This window comes from Propithecus coquereli, unplaced genomic scaffold (assembly GCF_000956105.1).
Source record: "Propithecus coquereli isolate 6110/MARCELLA unplaced genomic scaffold, Pcoq_1.0 Scaffold202, whole genome shotgun sequence".
In the NCBI taxonomy this organism is placed as follows: domain Eukaryota; kingdom Metazoa; phylum Chordata; class Mammalia; order Primates; family Indriidae; genus Propithecus; species Propithecus coquereli.
Window position 1 is genome coordinate 2,759,295 of NW_012145190.1, and position 25,714 is coordinate 2,785,008.

The 25,714-nt window shown below is 53.5% G+C and overlaps 3 protein-coding genes across 4 annotated transcripts in view; 2 read left to right on the plus strand and 1 right to left on the minus strand.

Moving 5' to 3' along the window:
* P2RX3 (purinergic receptor P2X, ligand gated ion channel, 3) overlaps positions 1 to 5,397 on the minus strand; it is a 29,078-nt gene extending 23,681 nt beyond the window's left edge. The window contains exon 1 of the mRNA XM_012643951.1: positions 5,095 to 5,397. Coding sequence (XP_012499405.1) covers positions 5,095 to 5,213 — 119 coding nt within the window. The 5' untranslated portion in view covers positions 5,214 to 5,397. The remainder of the gene's footprint in view (positions 1 to 5,094) is intronic.
* A 1,619-nt stretch (positions 5,398 to 7,016) lies between these two features.
* SSRP1 (structure specific recognition protein 1) lies at positions 7,017 to 16,295 on the plus strand. 2 transcript variants are annotated; one of them, XM_012643952.1, is made up of 17 exons: positions 7,017 to 7,167; positions 7,651 to 7,823; positions 8,269 to 8,454; positions 9,069 to 9,174; positions 9,470 to 9,660; positions 9,763 to 9,993; positions 10,133 to 10,236; positions 10,340 to 10,468; positions 10,733 to 10,954; positions 11,668 to 11,740; positions 12,158 to 12,296; positions 12,441 to 12,486; positions 13,856 to 13,985; positions 14,438 to 14,608; positions 14,798 to 14,886; positions 15,382 to 15,568; positions 15,804 to 16,295. In XM_012643952.1, exons 2-17 carry the CDS (start codon positions 7,770 to 7,772, stop codon positions 15,873 to 15,875), a joined length of 2,130 nt encoding a protein of 709 aa, XP_012499406.1. In that variant the 5' UTR covers positions 7,017 to 7,167; positions 7,651 to 7,769; the 3' UTR covers positions 15,876 to 16,295. The 2 variants fall into 2 exon arrangements, with proteins under 2 accessions (XP_012499406.1, XP_012499407.1); XM_012643953.1 differs by having other exon boundaries at positions 7,111 to 7,167; positions 7,731 to 7,823.
* Positions 16,296 to 17,397: 1,102 nt separating this feature from the next.
* TNKS1BP1 (tankyrase 1 binding protein 1, 182kDa) overlaps positions 17,398 to 25,714 on the plus strand; it is a 25,091-nt gene continuing 16,774 nt past the window's right edge. Inside the window, exons 1-4 of the mRNA XM_012643954.1 lie at positions 17,398 to 17,446; positions 20,382 to 20,490; positions 21,540 to 22,158; positions 23,685 to 23,754. Of these exons, the coding sequence (XP_012499408.1) occupies positions 20,397 to 20,490; positions 21,540 to 22,158; positions 23,685 to 23,754 (783 nt within the window). The 5' untranslated portion in view covers positions 17,398 to 17,446; positions 20,382 to 20,396. The remainder of the gene's footprint in view (positions 17,447 to 20,381; positions 20,491 to 21,539; positions 22,159 to 23,684; positions 23,755 to 25,714) is intronic.

A 25,714-nucleotide genomic window follows, 5' to 3' on the forward strand; every position in this document is an offset into this window, starting at 1 on the left:
GAAAGGGTGGAGTCGCAGCAGTGGCAAATAGCTACAAACCTGTTACCTATTTTATTGGCGCTGCCTTATAGCAGGCAGCAGCCTGATTGATGCACCATTAGGAATTTATTCACATGCTTGTAAAACGCTTTTATGAACACTGCGCCTCTATGGAGGTCTGTGATGCCGTGTGCTTTACCTTCCCAGCACTTTTGTTTTCTTTTTTTACGGAAGGGGAGGGGTTTCATTAAGATCTCGCAAGGAAGTATGCCTTACACGGAAGTCTCCTCTGCCATGTTATGCCCCAACAGAAGAGCAGGGATCATCCCCGTTAGAGAAAACAGTGACGTTTTCCGAAAGAGCACTGTTAGCACTGGGGCTCTGTAGAGTGAGGGGGTGAGGTCTTGGGCCCAGGCTCTCTGCTCCCAGCGACGATGGCTTTTGCCGCAGCTGTACACTGACCAGAGAGCAAGCCGCTGTCTAACACACCCTTCTGGAATCTTAGTGTGCCTAGCCACAGAATGGACACATTTCTCAATGTCCATCTAAGGAAATGGTTTTCTGAGGTCGCTTCACCTGTCCTTAAAGTCCAGAAAGATTTGCAGATGAGAAGCAGAGTTCAGATTACTGTTATCATATAATCAACACAGCACATGCTAACCGAAGTCCTTTGATGAATCCTTACTGATAAGATAGCTTTATTGCCTTCAGGCCATAAATGAGGAAGCTGAGGCACAAAGGGGTGTGCTAACTTGCCCAAGGTCACACAGCTGGTATGCGTGTTCCGAAGCAGGCAGCCTGCTCCAGACCACTCCCAACCACCTCGCTCTGGGGTCTCCAGCTGTGTCCCAGCTCAGGGCTAGGCCACGCTGGCCCCCTGGACTGGACGCAGGTGCCTGTCTTGCTGGCACCGGCTCATCACCAGGGAGACCATGTCCTGGCTTAGGAAAGTCTCAGGAGGAAGGGGCTGAGGACTCTGAGGGACAATTAGCCAATCTCTTTCCTCCTCCTGCTCCTCCCCCTTCAAGCCTCCTTCTTGTGCCCAGCAGGGAGGAGAGACCACATTAGAACTCTCTCTGAGTTAAATAACAACTGGAAGAATTTTAGAGGCCCCACGGGGCCTGAGGACTTCATCAGGGCAGCTCGAAATAAGGGGATGCTTCATTTCCAGAACGGAGGGGCTGAGTCTGTCTCTGGAGGCCAGGGCTCAGGAGCTACGGCAGCACCGAGCCTTCAGTTCTTGGCATTTACTCTGCGGCTCTGACTTACTTTCTTCTCGCATTCCTGGTTTATTATTTATAGAGCGGAAGGCGGGTGGCAGCTCCTTGGCAGGTGGGATGTGCAGGAAGGAGGCCAGAGTAGCGCCCCGGAACCTTCCCGTCCACCCCTAGGGAGTCAAAGAGGCGGCCAGGGAGTGGGTGTGAAGAGTGTGTGCTATGTGTGCAGGAGGAGAGAGGTCTCCCAGGAAAGCGTGAGCTGGGCAGAGGGAAAGGGGGAGGCACGATGGGGAGGCTATGAAATAATAATAGTCACCAGCTCTTACTGAATCACCATCTCAGGCAAGGAGCTTGACATATGTTACCTCCCCTTCCCGTAAGTCCCCGGGAAGAGGTATACCTAAACCCATTTTCCAGATACAGGGACTGAGACTTAGGGATGTAGAGCGATTCAGCCAAGCCTCCATTCCTGGCTGGGGTCAGAGCCATGCTTCTGTCCGGGTGCTCCATGTTCCACCGGCTGCTGAGAGGCGAGAGGCAGGCGGGAGTGAGAGGAGCTCATCTCTCGGGACCAGTGTGCTGACGAGGGCTGCCAGGACGGGTCGGGGGCCAGGAAGGTGGGATTCCAGCCCCTTCTCTTTAAACCAGAGCAGCTCCTCCCTTTTAACTGCTTTCTGTATTGAGTTCCTACCTAAGATCTGAAATGAGGCTGAATATTATGAACCAAAGGTGGTGGCCGTGCAGATGGTGAGTTTGCAGATTTTGCCTCATAGCGGGAGGGACAGGGCAGGGAGAACAGGGCTGCGATTCAGGCTCCATCCACCACGGTTGGTCCTCCCAAGGAACGGGGCATCAGAAGGCTGGGAAGTGCCCTCCCCGCTGGTTTGCAGGGAGGCTGCTTCCTCCAGGAAGGCCCCAGAAGTCAAGCTCAGGCCAAGCACCAGCCAGTGCTTCCAGGGACACAGGCCCCAGGGATCTCCTTCTACTTCCTCCTCAGGTCCCCACAGGATCCAGAAAGGGGACTGGCTCTTAGGAAGTCCTATCCCACAGAGGACACCAGAGATTACCACCTGGGTCCAGAAAAGATTTGTTAAAGTCCGGGCCTCTCTGCTCACCTGGGCTGGGGAAAGGAAAACAGTGACGAAGGTGCCAACCACAGATGGGCAGCTGGGGTGGGGGCCGGGCGAGAGCGCGCCAGCGGCCAGGCGTTGTGTTGCTGCGATAAACGCTGGCTCAGGTTATGCGCGCTCTAGGAGAGGCCGTGCATCTTACCTGCCCAGCAGGGATAACAGGGAAGATATTCGAGTTAACACCGCAGCATTAAAAATCCTTTCAAATTCGAGTGAGTCCAAGCCATCATCTCTCTCCACGGGACTGCATGGCCTCTTCGGAGTTCCAGCTCTGTCCTGCTGCCCCCGTCCTCTGGCGCATCAGCCAGGGCCATCTCCCTGACTCCCCTCTCGGCATGTCTGTCTGTCTGTCTCAATCTCACACACACACATACACAGGTTAAAATGCTTTTGTAGCTTCCTATTCATTCCTTTTCCTGTAAAAAACGAAAGCTCTCTGGGGGCATCTGAGGTCCGGCCTCTGTTCCCATCCACCTTACACTACTCGCCTCTGCTTCCCCGACTCCAGCCACAGTGGCCTTCTTTTCTTTCCTCCCGCCCCCCACCCTCCTTCCCTTGGCAGAGGGGGGCTTCTCTGCCTCGGACCCTCTTCCTTTCCTTCTTTCACCTGGGTTGCTCCTACTTGTCCTTCAGGTCTTGGCTCCAGAAAACCTTCTCTTCATTCCCTGAGCTGGTCAAACGCCTCCATAGAAGCTTCTCTCCTGGAACTGGGCCCCTCTGAGTCCAGTGAAATTTTACATTTGTTTGTGGAGATTAGTGGATTCGTGTCCATCTCTTGCCTTATACTGCAAGCCCCACGAGGGCAAGGACCCCGCTGGCCGCTTTCGCCCACCATTCTGTCCTCAGTGCACAATGCCTGGCATGCAGACATATTCTGTGCGTTTTTGCTAAATTACTGACAGTGGATTCATGAAGTCACAATAGCGCCTGGGTTTCCATGCACACAGATGGGGCTCGGGCTGGGGGCTGGGCCACAGAGTGCACTAATGCAGCAGGAGCACGCTGTCCGTGGGGAGCTGGCAGGCTGGAAGGTGGATGAGGCTGGATACCAAGATGCCACAGAGCCTCACATGCTTGCTCTGGCACGCTGGGCTCCAGCCCTGAGGACTGCAGGATTCGATCTGATCATGATGGGGAGGAGAGACAAGGGCTGAGTGGGCTGGCCCAGGAGCCGGCTGTCTCTAGTCCCCATCAATCTCCCGCCTGGAGCCAATGGAGCCGGGCCAGGCTGGGAATGTGGTGAGCCAGCTTTTGCACTCACCTGGATCAACATACCATCTTGTGGCCATAGACAATCACAGCATTGAATATACATGCAGACACATTTATGGACTAACTCTGAGCCAAGCAAGCCATGGAGACACAGACATGAAACATTAGCAGACCTCACGTCTCACAAAGCCTCAACGTTGGAACTTCGAGGCCATTTAATCCTACTCCAAAGTTCGAATCCTTTTCTAATGGCCCCGAAAGGAGCACTGTAGGTACAACCTTGTTACAATACCCACGTACGGAAGCCTACTGGCTCTCGCTGAGCACGCAGAGCACGATACACCGCTTACAAAGTCGCATCTAGCCACCCTTCCACGCACGTCCTCACACACCGCTCCAACCTTCCAGGCAAGCAGGCCGGCGCACACGCAGCACCGGCCCACATGCCCGAGGATGTCCCCTTTGATCCGCTTGAATTAACTCACGACAGTTAGTCAGTGGCTTGCAGTCTCACACACAGATCCATTGTTTCAGGAACAGCCTGACACCAGAGACCCGCACATCAGGAAAGAAAACCTTTGAGCTTTCTGCCCGTGTTTCCTGGTGCCCACCAGTGTGTGGAAATGACCACAAGAAAGACAGAACATGTATTTCTTCTGCCAGCCATTGTCTGCTCCGTGGCCCTTTGTGCGTGTGTGTAGGTGTGTGTGCCGACAGGACACGGGGGCTGAGAGCGGGTGGTTGGACCTTCCTGGCGCTCACGCAGCTCCCAGGATGGGGTACACGGCCCAAAGACAGGGAGAGGTAGCGACCTTATGTTTTTTGACAAAGGAGCATTTCTGGATTCTTGGGGAATCTGCATGACGTTCAGAAAAGCTACTCTTCCCTCAGCAACTCTTCCCTTGAGCGTTATTTGTGCCTGTGTTTCTCCCCACCTCAAGGGGCAGTTTATCCTTTGTCCTACCCTCCAAGAGCCACGGCTTCCTCCCTTGCCAAGCTCCCTCACCATCTTGCCCATCCATATCAGGAGGGAATTCCTCCTTCTAAAGCAGATCCAGCTCTAGCCTTCCCTCCCGTCGCCATCAACTTGATCAACCTGCCATCACCTCCCTTGTCCCAGTGCCCTCCCTTCCCTCCTCCTGTGCTCCCTTGTCCTTCTGAGACCCCAAAGAGTCACTGAGGGGAATGGGAAGATGGGGGTGGGGTGGGCTGCCTGTTCTCTGGTTGGAGTGCTGAGAGGAGGGAGAGTGGAGATGGAGCACCTGGGACCTGCCTGGCAGAGGGCAGTGCCGGGGCAGAGACCTTACTCCTTAGAGTGTGTGTCTCGAAACCACTCTCCAACTCTGGGGGATTTACTGGGAAAAAGGATTCATCTGTGGACCAGACCCTCGGTGGGGGTGGCAGAGGCCAGTCCTTAGGACACGGCTCCGCAGAAGAAAGCGTTTTCCCCAAGAAAGGAGAAGCTCAGGAAGCTGGGTGGTGGCACTGAGGCAGGAGGGGCAGGAGGGATGCCAGGCAGCCCTCCCCTCCTAGGACCTGAAGGGCCACAGACTCACCCCACAAAGTAGGAGATGATCAGAAGCTGAACGACTCGGTTGATGATGCCGATGGTCCAGCTCTTCACAACCACCGACTTGGTGGTCTCGTAGGTGAAGAAGTCTGCTATGCAGTTCATGCTGAGAGAGCGCTCAGGGGCCACTCCGAGGGGCCGGATGGCGGCCTCAGAGAGCGAGGTCCTTGGGACAGGGAGACAAGAGATCACAGCTTGGAAGAGGCAGCTCAGAGGGGCTCAAAGAATGGGGAGCCTGTTCCTTTCAGCCAGGCAACCCTAGTCAGTGTCCAGGCTCTCTCTGCTCTTGTCTCTCTGGCTGCCAAGATGCCAGGGCCAGGGCGGGGGACCCCCTTTATGTTCATCTCCACTCCACTCCCCTGTGATGTCACAGCAGGGGTGGGGTCTCCGGTTCTGGGCTCCTGATTGCCTGGGATGTAGCTGGCGGGGGCCCTCTGGGACTTGTGTTTTATCTGCACTCTGTCTACTATTTCTGTTCCGTTCTCTTCTGCTGCATTCTCACTCCAGCTCCCAGCTGCTCACGCTCTCCCTAAAGCCCCTTGCAATGTCCCATCCCCCAGTCACTTAACAGCCTGCCTCAGCTGAGGACCCCCTTCATCCCTGAGTGTCTGCTGAATCCCACCCAATTCTGCAGCCATCCCCTTCCTTCCCCTAAGTTGCCTCCGGGGGCACGGGTTAGGGGGAGGGGGTCTCTTGAACACTTTTCTGGGACTCCTGGGATGGGATGAGTAAAGAGTCACATATTTCTAACTCCAGTTGGCAGTGGCTGAAGGTCTACCTGTAGCATAGCAGTTATCACATTTTTTTTACCGTCGGCTTACTTATCGGAATCATTCATTAGATTATGTTTTCCTGAAACTTGTTCGCTAGTTTCCTCAAATGAATTTATATTGCCAGAGAGTGCTGGAATAGCCATACCCAGCGGTTAAAGCTATAAGTTCAGGGGAGACAAGGGTGCATTCCTGTTATCTCTTATCCTAGGATTGAGTTAGCAGACTGGTGTAATGATTGTCAGAGAAATCTTGAGTTTAAATATTCTGTCCTAACGTCTTTGTACAGGACATACATTATCAATCATTTTGAACATAGAGTCGCTGTGATTCTGACACAAGAGAACTGGATTGGTGTTAAGAAAATCTGGGTTCTAGTCTCCAGTTTTGTTGTCACTCACTGAGACCTTGGGCAACTCCTCTTTGGGCCTCAGTTTCCCCATCTGCAAAAGGAGGTTGGAGTAGAACAATTCAAACATCTCTTCCAGGTCTGGCCCTCTCTGACTTTGCAAGATGCACCCTGGGACTATATGAGCGAGGCTTGGCTTCCGCACCCCCAGGACCATATGGTTTCATATCAGTTCTGGCTCCAGGGAGAATCTGACACCAGCACTTGAACTTGATACTGACACTTGCCAGCCTCCTGCGGGGGATCCATAAATTGTGGTTATGGATATGAAGATTTTGGGTGTAGACTCATTTCAAAAACGACCCAATCCCACTCGACACTACAGCCAGAGAGCGGTACAGTCACAATGACACGAACGCCTGCATTTCTCTTCACAACTCTTTACATTTTTTCTTGTCCCACAGACTCCTTTCCACGCCACAGAAACTATTTGGCAGAAGAGAGTGACCTGCATCATTCCAATACCAGTCCCGCCTCTCCCGGAGAAAGTCTGATAAAATAAAAGATAAAAGTACACAATTTCTCTTTAGAATCTGGTCTCCACTGAGGAAGTGTCTGCAGTTTTCTGAAGAGCCTCACGCGGTCCCATTGATTCGTCAGACTCCACCTGGGTGGGACTTCGCCGCCAACCACTCTTCCCTCAGGTCCTCCAGAATCGTCGACGCTCTATGTGACCGTCTCGTAGGCGGGCCGACTTGCGCCTCTCTAGCCAGCTCATCCTCTCTATGGTCCGTGCGCGGCTTCCGGTGGCGGGCCGCGGGGCCGCGCACGCGGGAAAAGCTTCCCCAGTGTGCCCCCCCCCCCCCCGCATCCCCGCCCCCCCTCCCCCATCGCGCCCACCTCCCGCGCCCGGGCGGTCGCGAGGCTGCAGCTTGAGGAGGTAGGTGGTCGCCGTTCCCTGGCCCCAGGAAGGCCCCACTCCCCCGCGGGACGCTCGAGATGGACCGTTCCGCGTTCGAATCCGCGGGCAGCGGGTGAATCCATTTTAGGGGGAGGGGTGAACCGTGGGTGGGTCGCGGCGTGGTGGGAACGGTGCGAGGGGAAACCCTGCACTCTGAGCTGAGTTGGGGCGCGGGCAAAGTGCAGGCTCCGGGCAGGCCCTGGGGTTCCGCTGCTCGTTGCCATGGCTCCCAGTGGAGCGCCCAGAGCGGATGTGGGGTTGGGAAGTAAGCGCTACTCCAGGCCTGGTTCTCCAGCCAGGCCTCGGCCTGGCCCCACGAGCACTGCAAAGCCCACCTGTGGGTTTCCAGGCAGAGGAGATGCCGAGACATCCCAGGCGCAGCCAGAGCGTGCCACCTGGCTCCATCCGTGAGCAAAGTGAAGTGTTGTATTTCTTGCTTATCTATCTCCCTCTTGAATTCAGACTCCCAACCTGCTGAGCATCTGCTCACCGACCCAGGAGTTGGGGCCCAGCTCGCAGTTTATTCTGTTCCCCTTGTGCAGCCTAGGGCTCTGTGCCCGGGCCACCACAGGCAGGGCAACATGGCAGAGACACTGGAGTTCAACGACGTCTATCAAGAGGTGAAAGGCTCCATGGTGAGAATGGCTTGGGCATTTAATACAGGTGGAGAGAGGGAAGGAGGGTAGAGTTTTTATCCATTAACAAGAACTTCCTTTGATAATGTTATTACTTTGGAAGAGGAAGACTCTGTACAACGTGTACCTGGTGTTTCCCCCAACACAGGGGAAGTACAGAGTGTCTCAAGAGTCATGGGGACCGTACATGCTGTTCAATCCCAAACCTCTGTGTTACAAATGAGGAAACTGAGGACTTGCAAGCATTCTGGATGCCAGGGCCAGGTTTAGACTGCAGACTTCCTGGCCACTTGACTCTTATTACTGGCTCTCACCACTTTAGCTGTTGCTCCTGCATTGCTAATTTGGCCAGGCCCCTAGCAGCCAGAATGGGTGTTGGGTAGAGAACTGTACCCACTACATGCTAGGTACTGTCCCCATGCATCTGGGCCTTCTTTTCCCGTAGAATGATGGTCGGCTGAGGTTGAGCCGCCAGGGCATCATGTTCAAGAACAGCAAGACGGGCAAAGTGGACAACATCCAGGCTGGGGAGTTAACAGAAGGCATCTGGCGCCGTGTAGCTCTGGGTCATGGACTTAAACTACTCACAAAGAATGGCCATGTCTACAAGTATGATGGCTTTCGAGAATCGGTGAGATGTCCTGTTGGTATAAGCCTCCTTTTTACTGTGCTGTCTTGTTTTAATCTTCTTGAGAGTTGGGGTTCCTTCCTCTGATAACCATGTTTGATCTCCTTAGAGCAGAGCCACTGAGGCCATTAAGCAAACAGCATTCAGCTTCGAGTATCGAAGCCTTGTGATTTTCTTTGTAGCATGACTCCAGAAGATTTGCTCTTGTCTTGGTTTAGATGGTGGTTTCTGCTTTTATCCAGGTTCAGAATCTCGATGCTTCAGTTGGGGTTTTTTTCTCAATTTGAACTGCTTGAGTTAAAGATTTGGTTTTAATTCCCACTTTTATTAAAGTAATACCTAGACACAGTTTAAAAAGTCAGATGGCACTGTGAGGCCCATAACCAGGAATGTCAGTTTCTTACTTTACTCCCCTAACCTGAAATCCAGTTCCCAGAAGCAACCTCTTTCAACAAACCTTTCAAGCAGTTTTAGACCCTGAGATGCTAAGTCAGCTTGGATTTCTGATAAAGGGTATTTGGGACAGTTTCTCAGAAAAAGATAATCCCAGAACAGTCAAGTCTGTGTTAAGGCCACCAGGGTTTATTGAGATTGTGCTTTCTTTCCTCCACCGACAGGAGTTTGAGAAACTCTCTGATTTCTTCAAAACTCACTATCGCCTTGAGCTAATGGAGAAGGACCTATGTGTGAAGGGCTGGAACTGGGGGACAGTGAAGTTTGGTGGTGAGTTCCAGGGAAGATTGAGGTTTGGGGGAGAAGGTAGGATGAAGGGTTTCAGCCTTTAACTTGTTTTGCTGTCTTCCCTTTGCCTGTGTCTCTGATTTCCTATCAGTTTGCATGTTCATCGCATATTTATTGAGCACCTACAGTGCCTCAGGCACTGTGCCTGGTCTTGGGGTACAGTGTGAACAAAATAACCCTAGTGTCCTTTCCTCACGGAATTTACAGTTTGGTGGGAATGTTGTTTATACAGACATGAGGGGAGGAGCCTGTGGCTTGATAAGCTCTTTCCTCACAGGGCAGCTGCTTTCCTTTGACATTGGTGACCAGCCGGTCTTTGAGATACCCCTCAGCAACGTGTCCCAGTGCACTACAGGCAAGAATGAGGTGACATTGGAATTCCACCAGAATGATGACGCAGAGGTGTCTCTCATGGAGGTGCGCTTCTACGTCCCTCCCACACAAGAGGATGGTGTGGACCCTGTTGAGGTGAGGCTTCCCCTGGTTGCCTTCAGAGCAGATGGAGCTTAGCAGGCCTTGGCTGGCCTGGGAGCAGGGGTCTGCTGCCTGATTACCAGTGTGCTTTTGCAGGCCTTTGCCCAGAACGTGTTGTCAAAGGCAGATGTAATCCAAGCCACTGGAGATGCCATCTGCATCTTCCGGGAGCTGCAGTGTCTGACTCCCCGTGGTCGTTATGACATTCGGATCTACCCCACCTTTCTGCACCTGCATGGCAAGACCTTTGACTATAAGATCCCCTATACCACCGTACTGCGTCTCTTTTTGCTGCCTCACAAGGACCAGCGCCAGATGTTCTTTGTGGTAAGCAGCAACCCTGGGGGGTGGATAATTCTGGTTTTTACCTCAGTTTTTAGCAGACAGATCTCACTGGCGTCAGGGTTCTATGTTGCTTAATTGCAAACTGTTGTGGAGCATCATGTTATTTTCTTTTCCTTACCAGATCAGCCTGGATCCCCCCATCAAGCAGGGCCAAACCCGTTACCACTTCCTGATCCTCCTCTTCTCCAAGGACGAGGACATTTCCTTGACTCTGAACATGAACGAGTGAGTGTCTCCCTGGACTCGCTTCCTGCCACTGTTTAGGCAGCAGACAGGCATGCTGTTAGAAGGCAGTAATGCTTGTGACCTCATCTTGCTCTGTCTGTAGGGAAGAGGTGGAGAAGCGCTTTGAGGGGCGGCTCACCAAGAACATGTCAGGATCCCTCTACGAGATGGTCAGCCGGGTCATGAAAGCACTGGTGAACCGCAAGATCACAGTCCCAGGCAACTTCCAAGGGTGAGAGTGCAGGCCCAGGGCCCTGGCCTGCCGGGGGATGGGAAATGCCTTGACTCTTTGGTAAACCCCTTTTGAGTTGGGAATGCAGCCTATTTATAGGCCTAGATGGGACCTTGTGTCTTGATGGATGTCAGCACCTTTGTCAGAGCAACTTAGTGAGATTTACTCAGTTGGGGGCCTGAGGACACACGTGTCACTGCTGCTAGATATGCTCTTTGGCTATGCTGAGGTTGGCACTGACTGGGCTCCCTGCACACTCAATAGGCACTCAGGGGCCCAGTGCATCACCTGTTCCTACAAGGCCAGCTCAGGACTGCTGTACCCGCTGGAGCGGGGCTTCATCTATGTCCACAAGCCACCTGTGCACATCCGCTTCGATGAGATCTCCTTTGTCAACTTTGCCCGTGGCACCACCACCACTCGCTCCTTTGACTTTGAAATTGAGACCAAACAGGGCACTCAGTATACCTTCAGCAGCATTGAGAGGTGAGAGCTCCACCAGTCACTCCTGGGCATCCTGGTCCTGCCCCACCCTCGAACGGGCGCCTGACATGGCCTGGGCCTCTCTCTAAACCCTCAGGAGAATTTTTCATTTGCTTCACTGGTATTTAGTCCTTTTCTCTGGAGTGAGGAGATTTGGAAGCCTCTTCTTTGCTTTCCTTCTGTTCATTAAAAAAAGTTATTTTGTATATTATGAAAGCTGTGTGTTCAGTATTAGCCCTTTTTCTCTTCCACTCCCCCCATGTGGACATGCTGTCTCTTTCTTTCCTGGAATGAGCTTTGTGTTTGAGAACATAGCAGCTAACGTCTGTTGAGTGTAGTCTAAATGTTTTGCAAACATCTTCATGTTTAATCTTCATATCAACCCTGTGAAGTACGAAATGCCAATAAAAAGATGAAAATATCCCCTCCCCCACACTCTTGCTGTGCTCAGTGCATATTTGGAAAACAGGTACATACTCCTCTCTGCCTTTTCTTTCCTAGATTTCTTCAAAACCATGCAGGTTCCTCTTTCAGGGCCAATGTCTGACTCTTTCTTGCTGCTATCCTCTGGGGGTCTCTGAGCTGTTGGGTTGGATAGTGTGGTCAAGAGCTCCAGGTCCCATGGTCTACCCTGGCCCATGGGTGTCAGAACACTGTTTACTCCACCCCTGTGTTGGCCCTACCTGTCTGCTGACATGCTGCATCTCCCCTCACAGGGAGGAGTATGGGAAGCTGTTCGATTTTGTCAACGCAAAAAAGCTCAACATTAAAAACCGAGGATTGAAAGAGGTACCTCTGTTTGGGAAGGAAGAACCTCTCTCCCGTTCTTTCTGTAGGGGAGAAAGGGGCAGAGATTTTTCCGGCTTCTTTTTCATTCTCTCTTCTCTTCTTACCCTTATAGAAAAAAGAGGTGCGTGTGACCCTTTCCCTTCCTGGTGCAGGTTTCCTCTGCATGACTTTAGATCAGTCTCTGCAGCCCCTCAAGAGCCCTGAGTGGGGCCAAGGGAGGGAGGGGCTTGGACTAACCCAGTTGGCAGAAGTACTTGGGCACAGGCCCTGCACGTTGGCCGTGTGTGGACATTCCAGCCCCAGGGTCTTCTGGGAGCTGCTGCTCTGGCTTTACAGGCATGGGGGAGTGCTTTTGAGTGTGCAGGGATTGTAGCTTGAGGGCGAGGTGGTCCTCACTCCCATCTCTTCCCTGGCCAGGGCATGAACCCCAGCTACGACGAGTATGCCGACTCTGATGAAGACCAGCATGATGCCTACTTGGAGAGGATGAAGGAGGAGGGCAAGATCCGGGAGGAGAATGCCAACGACAGCAGTGATGACTCGGGAGAAGAAACTGGTGGGCCAGCCTCAGTGCTGGGGCGTGGGGACAGTCAGACTCTTCTCTTCGTGGCCTGGCTGGGGCTTGCCCTTGGGCCACAGCTGGGTAAGGGGGCTGGATTTCCACTGGGGCCAAGCTGATACATCCTGTGTCCTTTTTCAGATGAGTCGTTCAACCCAGGTGAAGAGGAAGAAGATGTGGCAGAGGAGTGAGTTTTGGTTGTACCTTGTGGGGGTGAGATGGTGACCTACAAGCTTAATAAGAGACCAGAAGATTTCTGGACATTTCGTGTGCCCCAGCATTAGCCACTGACCCAGGGTGGGAAAGTGACCTCCGATGAAGCCATATAGGAAAACATTTCAGAAATTGGCAAGGGCTTTATGAGTACAAGACATGTTTTGGAATGAGAGCCCGTGCTTGCCCACCTGCTCGTTGGGAGTTACTGGATAGGTCATTGAATCTGTTTCCTCATCTGCGAATGCCAGTAGTACCTGTGCCAGATTGGTTAAGGCTCTTGATTGCCAGTGGCAGAAATGTGACTCAAACTGACCATAAAAGGGAATGTATAAAAGGGAATTTTTTGTGAGTTCATGTAATTGCAGAGTCCAGGGATATAACTGGCTTCTGGCACTATTGGATCCAGGTACTCAAATCTGTTTCTTCTGATTTTCTTAGTTTTAGATAAGTTTGCCCCATGGGGTGCCCAGTGACTTTCAGAAGCTCTGGGCAGGCTTAATCCTACTGGTTTAACACTCAGAAGTGCCTCTTCTCTTGGTGAACAGCAGAGTCACCTGCCCCCTCCCAGCCTGAGTTGGGAGGATGCGCATGGCTCCAATGGGCCAGAACGAGGCGAGTGCCCACCCTTAGAGGCTGTGGTTGGGGTGAGCCCCTCCTGAGTAGGGGCAAGGTAGTTCCTAATACTCTCTTAATCCAGAAGGATTGGGAATTAATGTTGGGCTGTAGAAAACTCCAGAAAAAACACCCAGCAGGAGTCCACTCATTCAGCTTGCCACATGCTTGTGAAAATGCCTTGAAAACTTCAGTAGCGTATAGATGTAAGGTAGTTCCATTTTCTGAGGAGTTTCGTGTGTATTGGATAGGACTGTCCATAATATGGGTCTGTACTGGGTTGGACTGAATTTTGTTTTCCTCATTTTTGGTAGTAACCAATTATCTCTGAATCATATAGGACTGTAGGGTAGGTTAAGATGATTAATTTAAGGGAAGTGGTGAAGTGGGCCTGGGCCATGTCCTGGGGATGGACTAGGTCCTGGGGATGGGCTAGGACCTGGGTTAGGCCAAGACCAAGGAGAGCAGCTAAAACCTGTTGGTTCATTTGTTTTTTGTTGATTGATTGAATAACTAACCCATGGCTGTGTCTGGGTCTGGAGAGGGGATGGAAGAAGCCACCTCAGCAAATGGGAGGAAGCAGGGTTGGGGATTGGTGGGGGGAGGCTGTCCTCTCGTCTTCTTCCCTGGCCCTTACTGGGCAAGTATCTGTGGATTCATTGTCCTCTTGTCCTGAGGTTGTGGGGTCCTCTCCGCCCTCCCTGAGTGTAAACCCTACGCTCTGGCAGGTTTGATAGCAATGCCTCAGCCAGCTCCTCCAGTAATGAGGGTGACAGTGACCGGGATGAGAAGAAGCGGAAACAGCTCAAAAAGGCCAAGATGGCCAAGGATCGCAAGAGCCGCAAGAAGCCTATGGAGGTGCAGACTCTCCTCTAGATGGGAGGGGTGTGTTTGTGTGTCGGGAATCCATTCTCTTTACCTTCTCCTGTCTACCACCAGTAGGACCTGTTGATTCACCCTCCTGGGGCTGCTTTTTTAGCCAGTAATTATTACCTTGAGGGGTATCATCTTGGAAATTTTTCTTTCTGGTCCTGAGGTAATTAGCTTCTAGAAGATCTGAATTAGCAGACAGGCTTCTTCTGTTTCAGAAGCCCAGAGGAAACGGGGTACCTAGTAAGCTAGGCACTAGGGGCAGAGGGGAAGACATGATCCTTGCCCTTAGGGAGCTCTCAGTCTAGCCTGATGCTATGCAGTCCTCTGTTTTTTTCCCCAAGTTCGGTGATCCAAATAATTTCTTTGGGAGAATATGGTTGGGGGACCAGTCTAAGGAAAATAGATAGCTGAAGGCATTTGAGTTCTCTCTTACGTAGGTGAAGAAGGGCAAAGACCCCAATGCCCCCAAGAGGCCCATGTCTGCCTACATGCTGTGGCTCAATGCCAGTAGAGAGAAGATCAAGTCAGACCATCCTGGGATCAGTATCACAGATCTTTCCAAGAAGGCCGGCGAGATCTGGAAGGGAATGTCCAAAGAGAAGAAAGAGGTGAGTAGTAGCAGAGAAGAGGGGTGGTGAGTCTGGTAGGCTGGTGAGAGGGGCTTTCTTGGGGTGGTGGTATCCTGACGGGGGGCAGGATGAGCTACTGGTGGAACTTTTATGTGTAGATTTCGCCTGCGTCAGGGAAGAGATCTCATTCTTTGCTGGTTTTATTTTGTGGCTATGTGTGTGTGACAGGAGTGGGATCGCAAGGCTGAGGATGCCAGGAGGGAATATGAAAAAGCCATGAAAGAATATGAAGGGGGCCGAGGCGAGTCTTCCAAGAGGTGAGTGTTGGGAACAGCATGGCCCAGTAACTGCCTTTTTGGCAGATTATTTTTTGCAGGTCAGAGGTGAGCATTGGAATGTTAAGGATAGTAGATACTCCTTTGACCGCAGTAGGGCAGTGCTTCTCAAACCTGGGAGCCATTGCCCAAGCGTGGGTGATGTAGGGAATTCAGGTCACTAGATAAATATAGTCCATTTTCCTGGAGGGTCCATTTTATTTGAAGGTATGGGGGAATTAAATTACTGTGGGGCACAATGCACAATTCACATGAATTTTTAAAGATGAACCAAGAAATGTCAAATAAGTTTTGTATATGGGGCTGCTTCAGGCTATGATCTCAGATTCTTTCGGTGTGCTCACGTATGATAGTCTCCCATCCAGCTGACACGGCTGTTTACATTCAGAGTGAAATGAGCAGTGTAGTGGGATTGGGAAAGGCCTTGTTAAAGCTGGGAGAGGTTTGGCCCAGCTTTTTTCCCTCTTGCTAATATAGGGACAAGTCAAAGAAGAAGAAGAAAGTAAAGGTAAAGATGGAGAAGAAATCAACGCCCTCTAGGGGCTCGTCATCCAAGTCATCGTCAAGGCAGCTAAGTGAGAGCTTCAAGAGCAAAGAATTTGTGTCTAGTGATGAGAGCTCTTCAGGAGAGAACAAGAGCAAAAAGAAGAGGAGGCGGAGTGAGGTGCGGCAGGCACGTGGGGGCTGTGGGGCTGGGCAGGTGAGGGCATGTGAGTGTGTGTGGGGTGGTCTGTAAGCATAATGAGTTGGAATGGATGGGTGGGATTCTGAGGTTCCAAAGGTGAGTGCTGCAGTTGTAGGGAGGGGGTAGGGAATTGGGGACCCTTTGCCACTGGAGAGTGGCCAGGAGACCAGCCAGGACTCCACACTTTTCCCCTTAAGAGACCTTTGGTTTTTAGGACTCCGAAGAAGAGGAACTAGCCAGTACTCCCCCCAGCTCAGAAGACTCAGCGTCTGGATCCGATGAGTAGAGAGGAGGAGGATTCTCCCTCCTTGCGCTTGCCTTGTCACACCCCCAGGCTCCCCACCCATGTTTTGGTACCAGTTCCTCCTCAAGAAATGTAGCCCCTGGATTCTGTGCCATCTGAATAAGCTCTCCTGCTGGTATGCACTTCAATGGGGCAGCAGGGGAGGCCTCTTCACTCTGCTGCTTCATGAGGATGGCTCTTTATAATTTGGGGAGAGACTGGGTGGGAGGCAGGGCAATGCAGGATCCAAATCCTCATCCTACTTTCCCGACCTTAGGGATATAGCTGCTCCTTGTCTTCAAGTTGCTGCAGCAGGGGTCATGTGAGGTCAGGCCTGTAGCTCCTAACTGGGGCCTATTTCTACTTTTATTTTGTATTTCTGGTCTGTGAAAATCATTTAATAAAGGGAACTGACTTTGGAAACTATGTCCTTATGCCTTCTTTCTGGCCCTGTTGTATTGCTCCTTCTCTTGGTGGTGGTTACCATTGTGTCCTGACTGGGCAGGGCCCTCTTAGCTAGCCGGGAAGCAAGTCTCCAGGTACATCCTGCTCTGTTCCCGGCTGGACAAGCATTGGTTTTCACCCTCTTCTGCCGGGATGAGCAACCCCAGAGCTTAGAAATGAAAGCCGATCTGATTAGGAAGTCACTCTCACAGTTCCACTCCATTAGCCCAGCTAGGGAGAGGAAGCTTTTGGCTCCATCCTTAATCACCTGTGAGTCCAGGGTGTTCCAAGGCTTTAGATAATATAATCAGGATTGACTATCCTTCTTGCAACTGGGGGAGTGGAAACCTGAGCTGGGGAGTTGGAGAGGACCGGGTGTGTGTGTGTGTGTGTGTGTGTGTGTGTGTGTGTGTAGGCAGGGGGTGGGGGGGTACAGTGGGATGGAAAAGTATGGAATATGTATAGCTTTTGTTCTTATGGAAAAGGGAATACCAAGTTTTAGGGTTGGGAAGAACCTGTATCTGAGAAGGGGGCCTAAAAGGAGATAAAGGGCACCAACGAGGAAAACTAGAGCTGCCAGACTTCCTCACAGTGTCTGTAAGTGCATTTATACACGTGGGGAGGCCACGTTGTGGACGTCCTCAGGAGGACTCAGGTGGTTTTAACAGGAAGCCTCTCCAGTCCGCCAACAGCTACCTTCTTGCTAGCCGTGGCTCTATGATGCTGCAATCAGCGAAGGCGGCTGGGCCTGAGGCTAGGCAGTCTAGGCAGTCGTCTCGGTGGCCCTTTCGCGAGCGCTTGTAGCTCGATTGCGTCAGTTTCGCTCGAGACCCAGCCTGAGGCGGGCCCCTCATTTGCAAGGCTCATGAATAATTGAGCGCTGGGCCGCGCCTATTTGCCTACGGTGGGACGGATCCCGCTCAGACTTCCACTCCCGGTTTCCACCGGCTTATGAATATTCATGAAGTGCTTTGGGGGCGTGTCCCCGGGCGGGGCTAGGGGCGGGGCCCCGCCGGGCTCGCACAGGCTTGGTTCCGCGGTCACGGCGGCGGCGGCGGCGGCAGCGGCGGCGGCGGCGAGGACTGGCGCTGGGGCACCGAGGCGAGCGGAGCCTAATCCCGGGGGAGCGCGTGAGTGCGCGGGGGCGGGCGGGCCGAGGGGGCGGGGTCCGAGATGGGCGGGGGAGGGGCATAGAAGGAGTGGGCGCTTTCCAGCCGGGACCTCCGGTTGTGAGGGGGTCGCCAGGAAAGTTTGCAGGGGCCGGGGGCTCTAGGGACGCTGGGGGCCCAGGGGAGCTGGCGTGTGTGCGCGGGGGCGGAGGGCGCACGGTCTGGGGCTCGTGCTGGCGGAGCAGAAGAAAGGAGGGAGGGGGCGAGGGCTTGGGGCGGGGCCGGGGCGGGCAGAGCTGCTGGAGGGACCCTTGCCTCCCGCTTCCCCCGGGCCGCGCTTCCCCCTCCTCCCGCTCTTCGGCACGCCCCCAGCCGCCCCAGTCCTCCCCCACCCGGTCCGCGTCCCCAGTCCACCGTCTGTTCGCCTGCTGCTCCACGTCCCGCGCGCTGGTCCGCTTCTGCCGCCACCGCCACCCCCTCCTGCTCCACCCTCTTCTCCTCCTCCTCTTCGGCTGCCGCGGCCCCTTCTGTGTCCAGAGCTCCCCACTGGGCCCCACCAGACAGCCCCTGGCCCCGGGTTGTTCCGTCTTCCCGTTGGCCCTCCCTCTACCAGCAGTGTACACGCTGTCCCTGCCGACCTCTCCAGCCTCAGATCCGGCCCCGAGATTCTGTGGTCCATAGGGGCGACCCCGCTTGCCGGGGGCTGGAGCTGCCCAGCCTGCCCTTCTGGCGGCCTTCACTCCCTGGGGTCAGCTCATCTCCCCCCACCCCCCAGGCCCCCCAGCCTGGGCACAGGGAGTGCTCAGAGCTGCTTCGATTTTGCAGCTTCTGGCCACGGCCTTGGTCACCTGGTACTCTTGGCTGGGGCCTCTGAGCCTGCCTTCGTTGCTGCAGCCCCTCATACGGCAGAGGAGCCTGTTGGACCCCCAGGTGAAAAGGTTTTTCGGTTTTGGGACAATTCATCTCCATCTCTAACCACCCACACACCGTGTCCCTTGTGATAATGTTCAAGGACAAGGAAACAATCTTGTGTTTTTTAATTTTACGTTTCCCATCATATGCCCCTCCCCCCCACACACTTGGGCTGGCTCTGCACAGTTATTCACTCACCCACAGTGGGCAGTCCTCCCTGGTAGTTGGCTGACCAATGGGTCGACAGTACTGGGTTTCTCTACTGTCTTCATACCCTCTCCCATCTTTGAAACAAGCTGGGGCAGGGTCAGAGATGGGGGAGGGCGACTGGGTTTTGCTAAGGTTGGGCACAGAGGTTCCTTCTTTGAATTTTGTGCTATCTTCCCAGACCAGCTGGAGTGGGTGACTTTAAGGGAGGCAGTGCCCTTTGCAGGTTGGAGAGGGTTGGGTTGTCCACAGGGCTCTGTGCATACCAGGTGATGGGAAACATCCTTTTTGGTTTTGAATGAAAGAGGCAGGGCTCTATGCCCCTGGCTGGAGAGCCTGGGGGTTCTTGAGGGTGGGAGGGTGCTTCCGGAGCCAGGATGGGAACTGAGGAGGTGGTGGAGTACCTGAAGAACAGATGACAGGACTGAGGCCTGGGGAGTGAAGGAATGGTTTGGGAATGCTGGCAGCCTGGGGTCAGGGGAGAGGAGGAGGTGATTACCAGGGATGTTAGCTCATTGCTGACACTGAATGGAATCACAGCAATAATGGCCAGCATTTATTGGACACTTACTGTATGCTAAGGCATTGTGCTAAGCAGTTTGCCTGCATTATCTCACTTAAGACTCCTAAGAGTCTCAATAACCCCATTTTTCAGATAGGGAAAGTGGGGCTTAGAGAAGTCACATGGTTAGAAAGTGGTAGACACACCCAGCATTGAATCTTGCTATATCAGACCCTGAATTTCCTGTTATAGGCTTCAAGGAAGGGTATCCATTTGGCTTCTACCATAGGGCTGGGTTGTGTCAATTATTTCTTCTGTCTCCCTCAAAACTCCTTCAGGTCAACCCTGGGCTGGTGAGTGATGTCCACATATTCCCTTTTCATAGGCTTTGGCTCTCCCACCCTGACTGTCCTGGAAGGGGGAACCCCAGGGAGTTTTCCCCAAGTCACTCCACCCCCCCCCCACCCCCCCGGATGTTCTCAAGCCCTGTCCCGTTCTCCCAGCCCAAGCCTGGGCCGGCTCCTCCTTCCTCTTGGCGAGGCTCTGGAAATCCAGTGGGAGGCCATTGCTATGGCAACAGGACTAGGCCCTGGCTTTACCTCATCAAATTCCAAGCTGAAGCCAAAGCGATTGAGAAATTAAAGAAAAAAATGTATTCCAGATGTTTACTTTTTATTCCTTATTTTTCCGTGTTTGGATGAGACAGCTCTGAGGGAGGGGGGAGTAGGGCAGGGGTGTGGAAGGAGAACGGGAGAGAGGGGAGAGGGAACCACTCCCAGCTGCAGCGGGGAGGGAGGGAGGGAAGGGTGAACGGGAAGGGGGAGGCAGGCGGTGGGGCGGAGCCCCAGGTTGGGGAGGAGCGGGTTTTTCCCGTCTCCCATGAGGTGATTCACGGAGAGACTTCAGACTTTGTGGCCCTCTTGCTCTGCCTCCAGTAGAGTAGATAGCTCCAGCGGGGTCTCCTGACCCAAGGGGCACCTTGGGACTGTAAGTGGGGTGTCTGGGACAGCTTGTCAGAGGAGGGAGCAGTGGGTGGCTCCCTGAAGCTCCTGGACTGTGGGGTTAGGAGACCAGTTGGAGAGGATCTGGGAAGAGTTGAGAATCTGGCTGCTGGGAACCTCCCATGACCTCTTGTACTCTGCCTACCCGCCCCCCCCCCCCCCAGTTCGCTCTTCCTGTCCCACACTTGGCTCCTGCTGGAAAGAGGAGACTTCCTCAGTTAACCTACTGCCAACGCCCAACTCTTTTTCTTTCTCTTCTCTCTCTCTCTCTCTCTGTCTGCCTGTGTCTTCAGACACCTGGCTCACGCCCCTCTGCTTCCCACTTCTCAAGCAGGCTCTGCTGCATGTGATGAAAGTATCTACTCTCAGGGAAAGCACAGCCATGGCTTCCCCACTGCCCCAGGAGATGGAGGAGGAGCTGGTGCCTGCTGGCTCCGAGCCAGGTACGGATGGGGGTGGGGTGGGGTGGCTGGGAGGAGGGCAGGAATGGTGGGGGCAGCACCCCCTTTCTCTTGTGGGGGTGGCTGAGTGATGGTTCTGTTGAGGCGGGAGGGAAGGAGTACTGAGGAAATGCAGGATGCATTTGAAAGGTTCTCAGTTTCTGTTGAGACTTTGGGACAGTTTGAGATCTTGGGTCTTCAGCAGGCAGCAAAGCAGATGGGGACCTTCGAGATGATGTGGGTTGAGCCGCATGTTTTCCAGAAGGGGAAACTGAGACCCAGAGGGAGAAATGGAGTGCACCTATGGGGCTTTGAGCCCAGGCCTTCTGGCTCCCCGTCTAGACTCTTTTCTTTTGCTGTCCGAATGAGTAGGTGATATAGGACTCTATTAGAAGGGTTGTGCCCATGAGTAATTCCAAGGTCTTTATTTGGCGTTGGAATGCCTTACACAGAAGGTAGGTTTCTGGTTGTGTTTTTTTTTTTTCTCCTGTAGCAGATTTGCTTTTGTTTGACTTAGGTCAATAGAAAGTTTGCATTCCTGATCACACACCAGATGACAGTGGGGAGGTGGCCTGGGGGTGCACTGGGGGAGGGGGAGGAGAAGTTTAGCTGGGATGATAGAGTAGGGTGTCTTTAAGGGGAAAGGACTAGATTGGGGAGATAGGGGCTGACTGCTCGATGTAGGCAGGAAGGCATTCATTTATTGGCTTATTTGCTCATTCACGCATTCATTCATTTAATAAGAACTTGTGCCTAGTGCAAAATAGGGTATAGGAGAAATAAGGTGCTGGCTGGGTGTTCAAATAGCTTTAGCTTACAAGAGGAATTGGCTAAACATTTTGTGAATTTGGAGAAGGAAGAAGATGCTTCTGAGATGTGTGTAGAAAATCAAGGAAGGCTTCATGGAAGAGCTGGCATTTGACTTGTGCCTAGAAGGATGTGAATATTCTTAAATTGGAGGGTGAGGGATGAGGTGGGACAAGAAACCCAACAAGTTCTACTTCCTGGTTCTTCTGACAGCCCTTCCTCCATCAACGCTTTCCTTTTGGTAGGTGACCCTCCGGCCAAACCCCCTGTCAAGCCCAAACCCCGAGCTCTACCTGCCAAGCCAGCCCTGCCTGCCAAACCCAGCCTGCTGGTGCCTGTTGGGCCTCGGCCTCCCCGGGGTCCCTTGGCTGAGTTGCCTTCTGCCAGGAAGATGAACATGCTAGCAGGACCCCAGCCTTATGGTGGCAGCAAGCGTCCCCTTCCCTTTGCACCAAGGCCTACAGCCGAGGCCCCTGCTGGAGGAGAAGCCACCCAAGAGACTGAGAAAGAGGAGCTGCCCCCTTTGACACCTCCAGCTCGATGTGCTGCCCCAGGGGGTGTGCGAAAGGCCCCTGCTCCTTTCCGTCCAGCCTCAGAGCGCTTTGCAGCCACCACAGTGGAAGAGATCCTGGCGAAGATGGAACAGCCTCGAAAGGATATCCCTGCTAGCCCTGACCGCCTCTGGGGCTCCCGTCTCACATTTAACCATGATGGCAGCTCACGATACGGCCCCAGGACCTATGGTGTGGCCACAGGCCCCAGGGATGAGGATGGCAGGACCCTTTCCAGGGGATGGTCCCAGGAGGGGCCAGCAAAGTCTTCCACACAGTGCCAGGAAGAGCACAGCAAGACCCCCGAGGAGAGGTGAGGGGGAGGTGGGAGGTTGGGGGGAGCAGGCTGGGGGCTGGGGGCCCAGCAGGTGTCCCCAGGCTATGACCTTCACCTTCAGGTTAGTTATGTGTTGTGAGTACAGGTGGACCCTGATCTAAGTCACAAAGCATTCCCTAGCAGATGGTGTTGTCAGATTGTATGCTTTTAAAAGCTGCAATTCTCTTACAGAATTGACTCATGTTTATAGCAAAGAGTTCAAATGTACAGTGTAGAAGTTTATCTTTAGTTTCCGTATACTGAGAGCTGGGCACCAAATTTTGCCTCATTGAATCCATGGCCTGTTTGTTGAAGGGACCATTAGGTCCATTTTAGAGATGAGGAAACTGAGGCTCACTGTGACTCCTCATAGCCGCTCGACAAGTTCAAAGGCAGACATGGAGTTTGAATTCGGGTCTGTTTGATTCCTGTCCTAACTGCTAGCTCCTACTGTGGCAGAGCAGTGTGCCAGTCCTGGGGTGGAGGTGCATGTGTCAGGACGAGTAGGGCACAGTCTCTGCCTGTGAGGAGGAATCTGATGGGACAGATAAGACAGGAACACATCTTGATGCCAGGCTAGCTGGTGTCTGCACAGAGATTATGGCTGGCTGGAGACATTTGCATATGATACACTTCCCTGGAGTTGGCACTAGTGTAAAGGAAGGCTGGCTGCCACCCTTGGGGCAGTGGACACAGGACATTGGAGGCAGAGACTGAGGGATCTCAGGAGCTGTCAGCTGTGTGGAGGCCATTCTCAGGGCAGGGAGAGCCAGCTTGAGGCCTGGCAGGCCCCCTGGGCCATTGGCTGCCCTACTGGGCCCAGAGGCTCCCTTCCCCGTCCTGTTGCCCTGAAGGGAAGGGCTGCTGTGGTCTGGGCTGAGCAAGAAACTGAAGGCCTCTTCCCCGCCCTGCCCTCTGGCCTTGCCTTCTCTCACCTGAAAGTGTCTGGAGGCTTGGCCCTGGAGTTAACCCTTTGCTTGTCCCAGACCAGTGTGCCATGAGGTCACACTGGTGCCCAGGCTGAACTCCGCCCTCCACCTTCCTTCCCTCCCTTGCTCCAAGCAAGGCTTAAGAGGAACAACTTCAGCCTTGGAAAATCACTCTTCCCCCTCCTCCCCCTTGGTGTTCTTCAAGAAGTATTGGCAGGGCAACAGGACGGGACCAGCTGTACTCTTCCTGGCCGGAGGAGATCTTTAACCCCTTATGGGTTAGGGGAAGGAGGATTTCTCTTTTTGGGAACCACTGAGGGTTCTGGGCATACAGGATGCATTTCCTAAAGGGGCTGGGGGAATTTAACTGTTCATGTGCAGGAAGGGAGCGGGCACTATCTCCTGGGGCACTTGCTCTGTGGAAACTGGACAGCATCTGTGTCCTTCATCATTCCAGGCAGGGCTCAGGAGTAAATGCCTGGGGATCTTGAACCTTCGCCTGCCGGGAGGTTGCATAGGGAGACTCTCGCCTTCTCTGTTCTGTGCCAGGCTTTAATATTCTGTGCTTTCGTTTCCTGTCTTTCTCCTTCCCAGGATGCCCACTTCTGACCTGGCCGTCAATGGGGACCTGGCAAAGCCGGCCAGCTCTGAGCCACCTGCTGCTGTGAGTTATCTTATCTTCCTGTTATGAGTCGGGATCACAGTACTGTAGAGCTGGAAGGGTCATCTGACATCATCTGTGTCACCTTCCTTGTAGTTCAGATGGGGAAACTGAGGCCTATGGAGAGGGTAACTTCCCTGAGGGCTGGGCCTGGGACCCAAGGCGGCTAAGTGTGGTTCAGGCCACGAGGCTGCTTGCTCTAACAGTAACGATAATACCCATAACAACGGCGTCGATTGAGTACCTTTTTTGTACTGGACATGTCACAGTCCTTGTGATGACTCTGGCCGGCGGGCCCTGTTAGTCCCACATGGCGGACGAGAACGCCAGGCCTCACCAAGATTCAGGCTGAGACAGGCACTGCAGCATCTGCCTCCAGTGCTTTCCCTGGGCTGCTTTTCCTGGGTTCAGAGAAGGGGAGAGTTTCTTAGGGGTTTCCTGTGACACCTGCTCTTCTTCCCACCTGGGCCATTGGCTGCCCTGATGGGCCCAGAGGATCAGGGGATGGGCGGCTAGCTTCCTCTGGTAACCGGGACATGGGATGGCCCCTCTTGCTTGCAGAGCCCTCACTACCCAGAGGCTGTGCTGGCTGCCCCGTGATGGAGACCTGACTCCACTCACTTGCCCATCCAGCAAACAGTGACTGAGCGCTTGCTGTGAGCTGGGTGCTGGGAGACTGTGCCAGGACCAGGGTGTCACCGCAGAGGGCAGGGAGTGAGCTGTGTGCCTGTTTGGGGAACAGCATTCTTGGCAGAGGGCACTGCAAGTACAAAGGCCTTGATGTCTGGATCAAAGTGAGAGAGGAGGAGGTGGGTCGTAGTGAGGGCCAAGAGATAATAGGGTCAGATTGCGTTGAGCCTCACAGGCCGCCATAAAGACTTAGGCCCGAGAAAGGGGGAGAAGCAATGGAGGTGTTTGGAGGAGAGGCGTTGACATACTGCTCATTTGGTTGTAAAGAGTCACCGTGCTCGCTGGGTTAAGAGTCGGTGGCAGGGAGGTAGGATCAATAGCAGGGGCCAGTCAGGGGGCTGTTGGAATAATCCAGGTGAGAGATGATGGTGGCTTGGACCCTGGAGGCAGCCTGTGGTGGAGATGGTGAGAAGCGGTTGATTCCGGGCAGAATTTGGAGGTGAAGTGGACAGGTCTTTCAGATAGACCGAAGTGAGGGGAGAGAGCTGATGCAGGATCCAGGATGACTCCAGGACTTTTGGCCTGAGCATCCGGAAGGATGAGGTTACCATTTACTGAGATGGGGACTTCGAAGGGCGAAGCAGATTGCGGGGAGATAGCAGGCACTTGTTTCTGGACTTGCTGAGTGCGAGATGCCTTTCAGACATTCCGCTGGAGACGTCAAGCAGGAGGTTGGATAGTGGAGCCCGGTGTTCAGGGAGATAAGCAAGTTAGGAAAACTTGGGAATTGTCCATAGACTGGCTGAGATCGCCAGGGCAGTGGGGAAGGTGCAGGATGGAAGGACCCTGAGCCCTAGCAGAGGAGATTGGAAGGAGCAGATGGGGAGATGGGAGGAGAGCCCGGGAGGGCAGCCTGCGGGACGGGAGGTGAGGCAAGCTGAGCACCGAGAGAGGCCACCCACAACCTTGATGAGAGTAGTTAGGTGATGTGGTAAAGGGAAAAGCCTGTTTGGAGAGAGAGGGAATGGGACAAGAGGACCTATAGATAGTGAGTGTCGATGATGCTTTCAAGAAAGTGGGTGGTAGCTAGAGACAGATGTGGAGTTGAGTGGTTTTTTGGTCTGCTTCTTTGTTTTTCTAAGACAGAGGAAACTAGAGCAGTTTGTGTGATGATGGAAGTGATCCGGTAGAGAGGGAGAAATCCATGGCGCAGGGGAGAGTGGAGGGGTTGACCTTAGCCATGAACGAGGACAGTGCCTGACTGCAGAGCACTTGGGCTCACGTGCGGGGTGCGGGTGGTGTGAGGGTGTGGGGTGTGGGTGGTGTGAGGGTG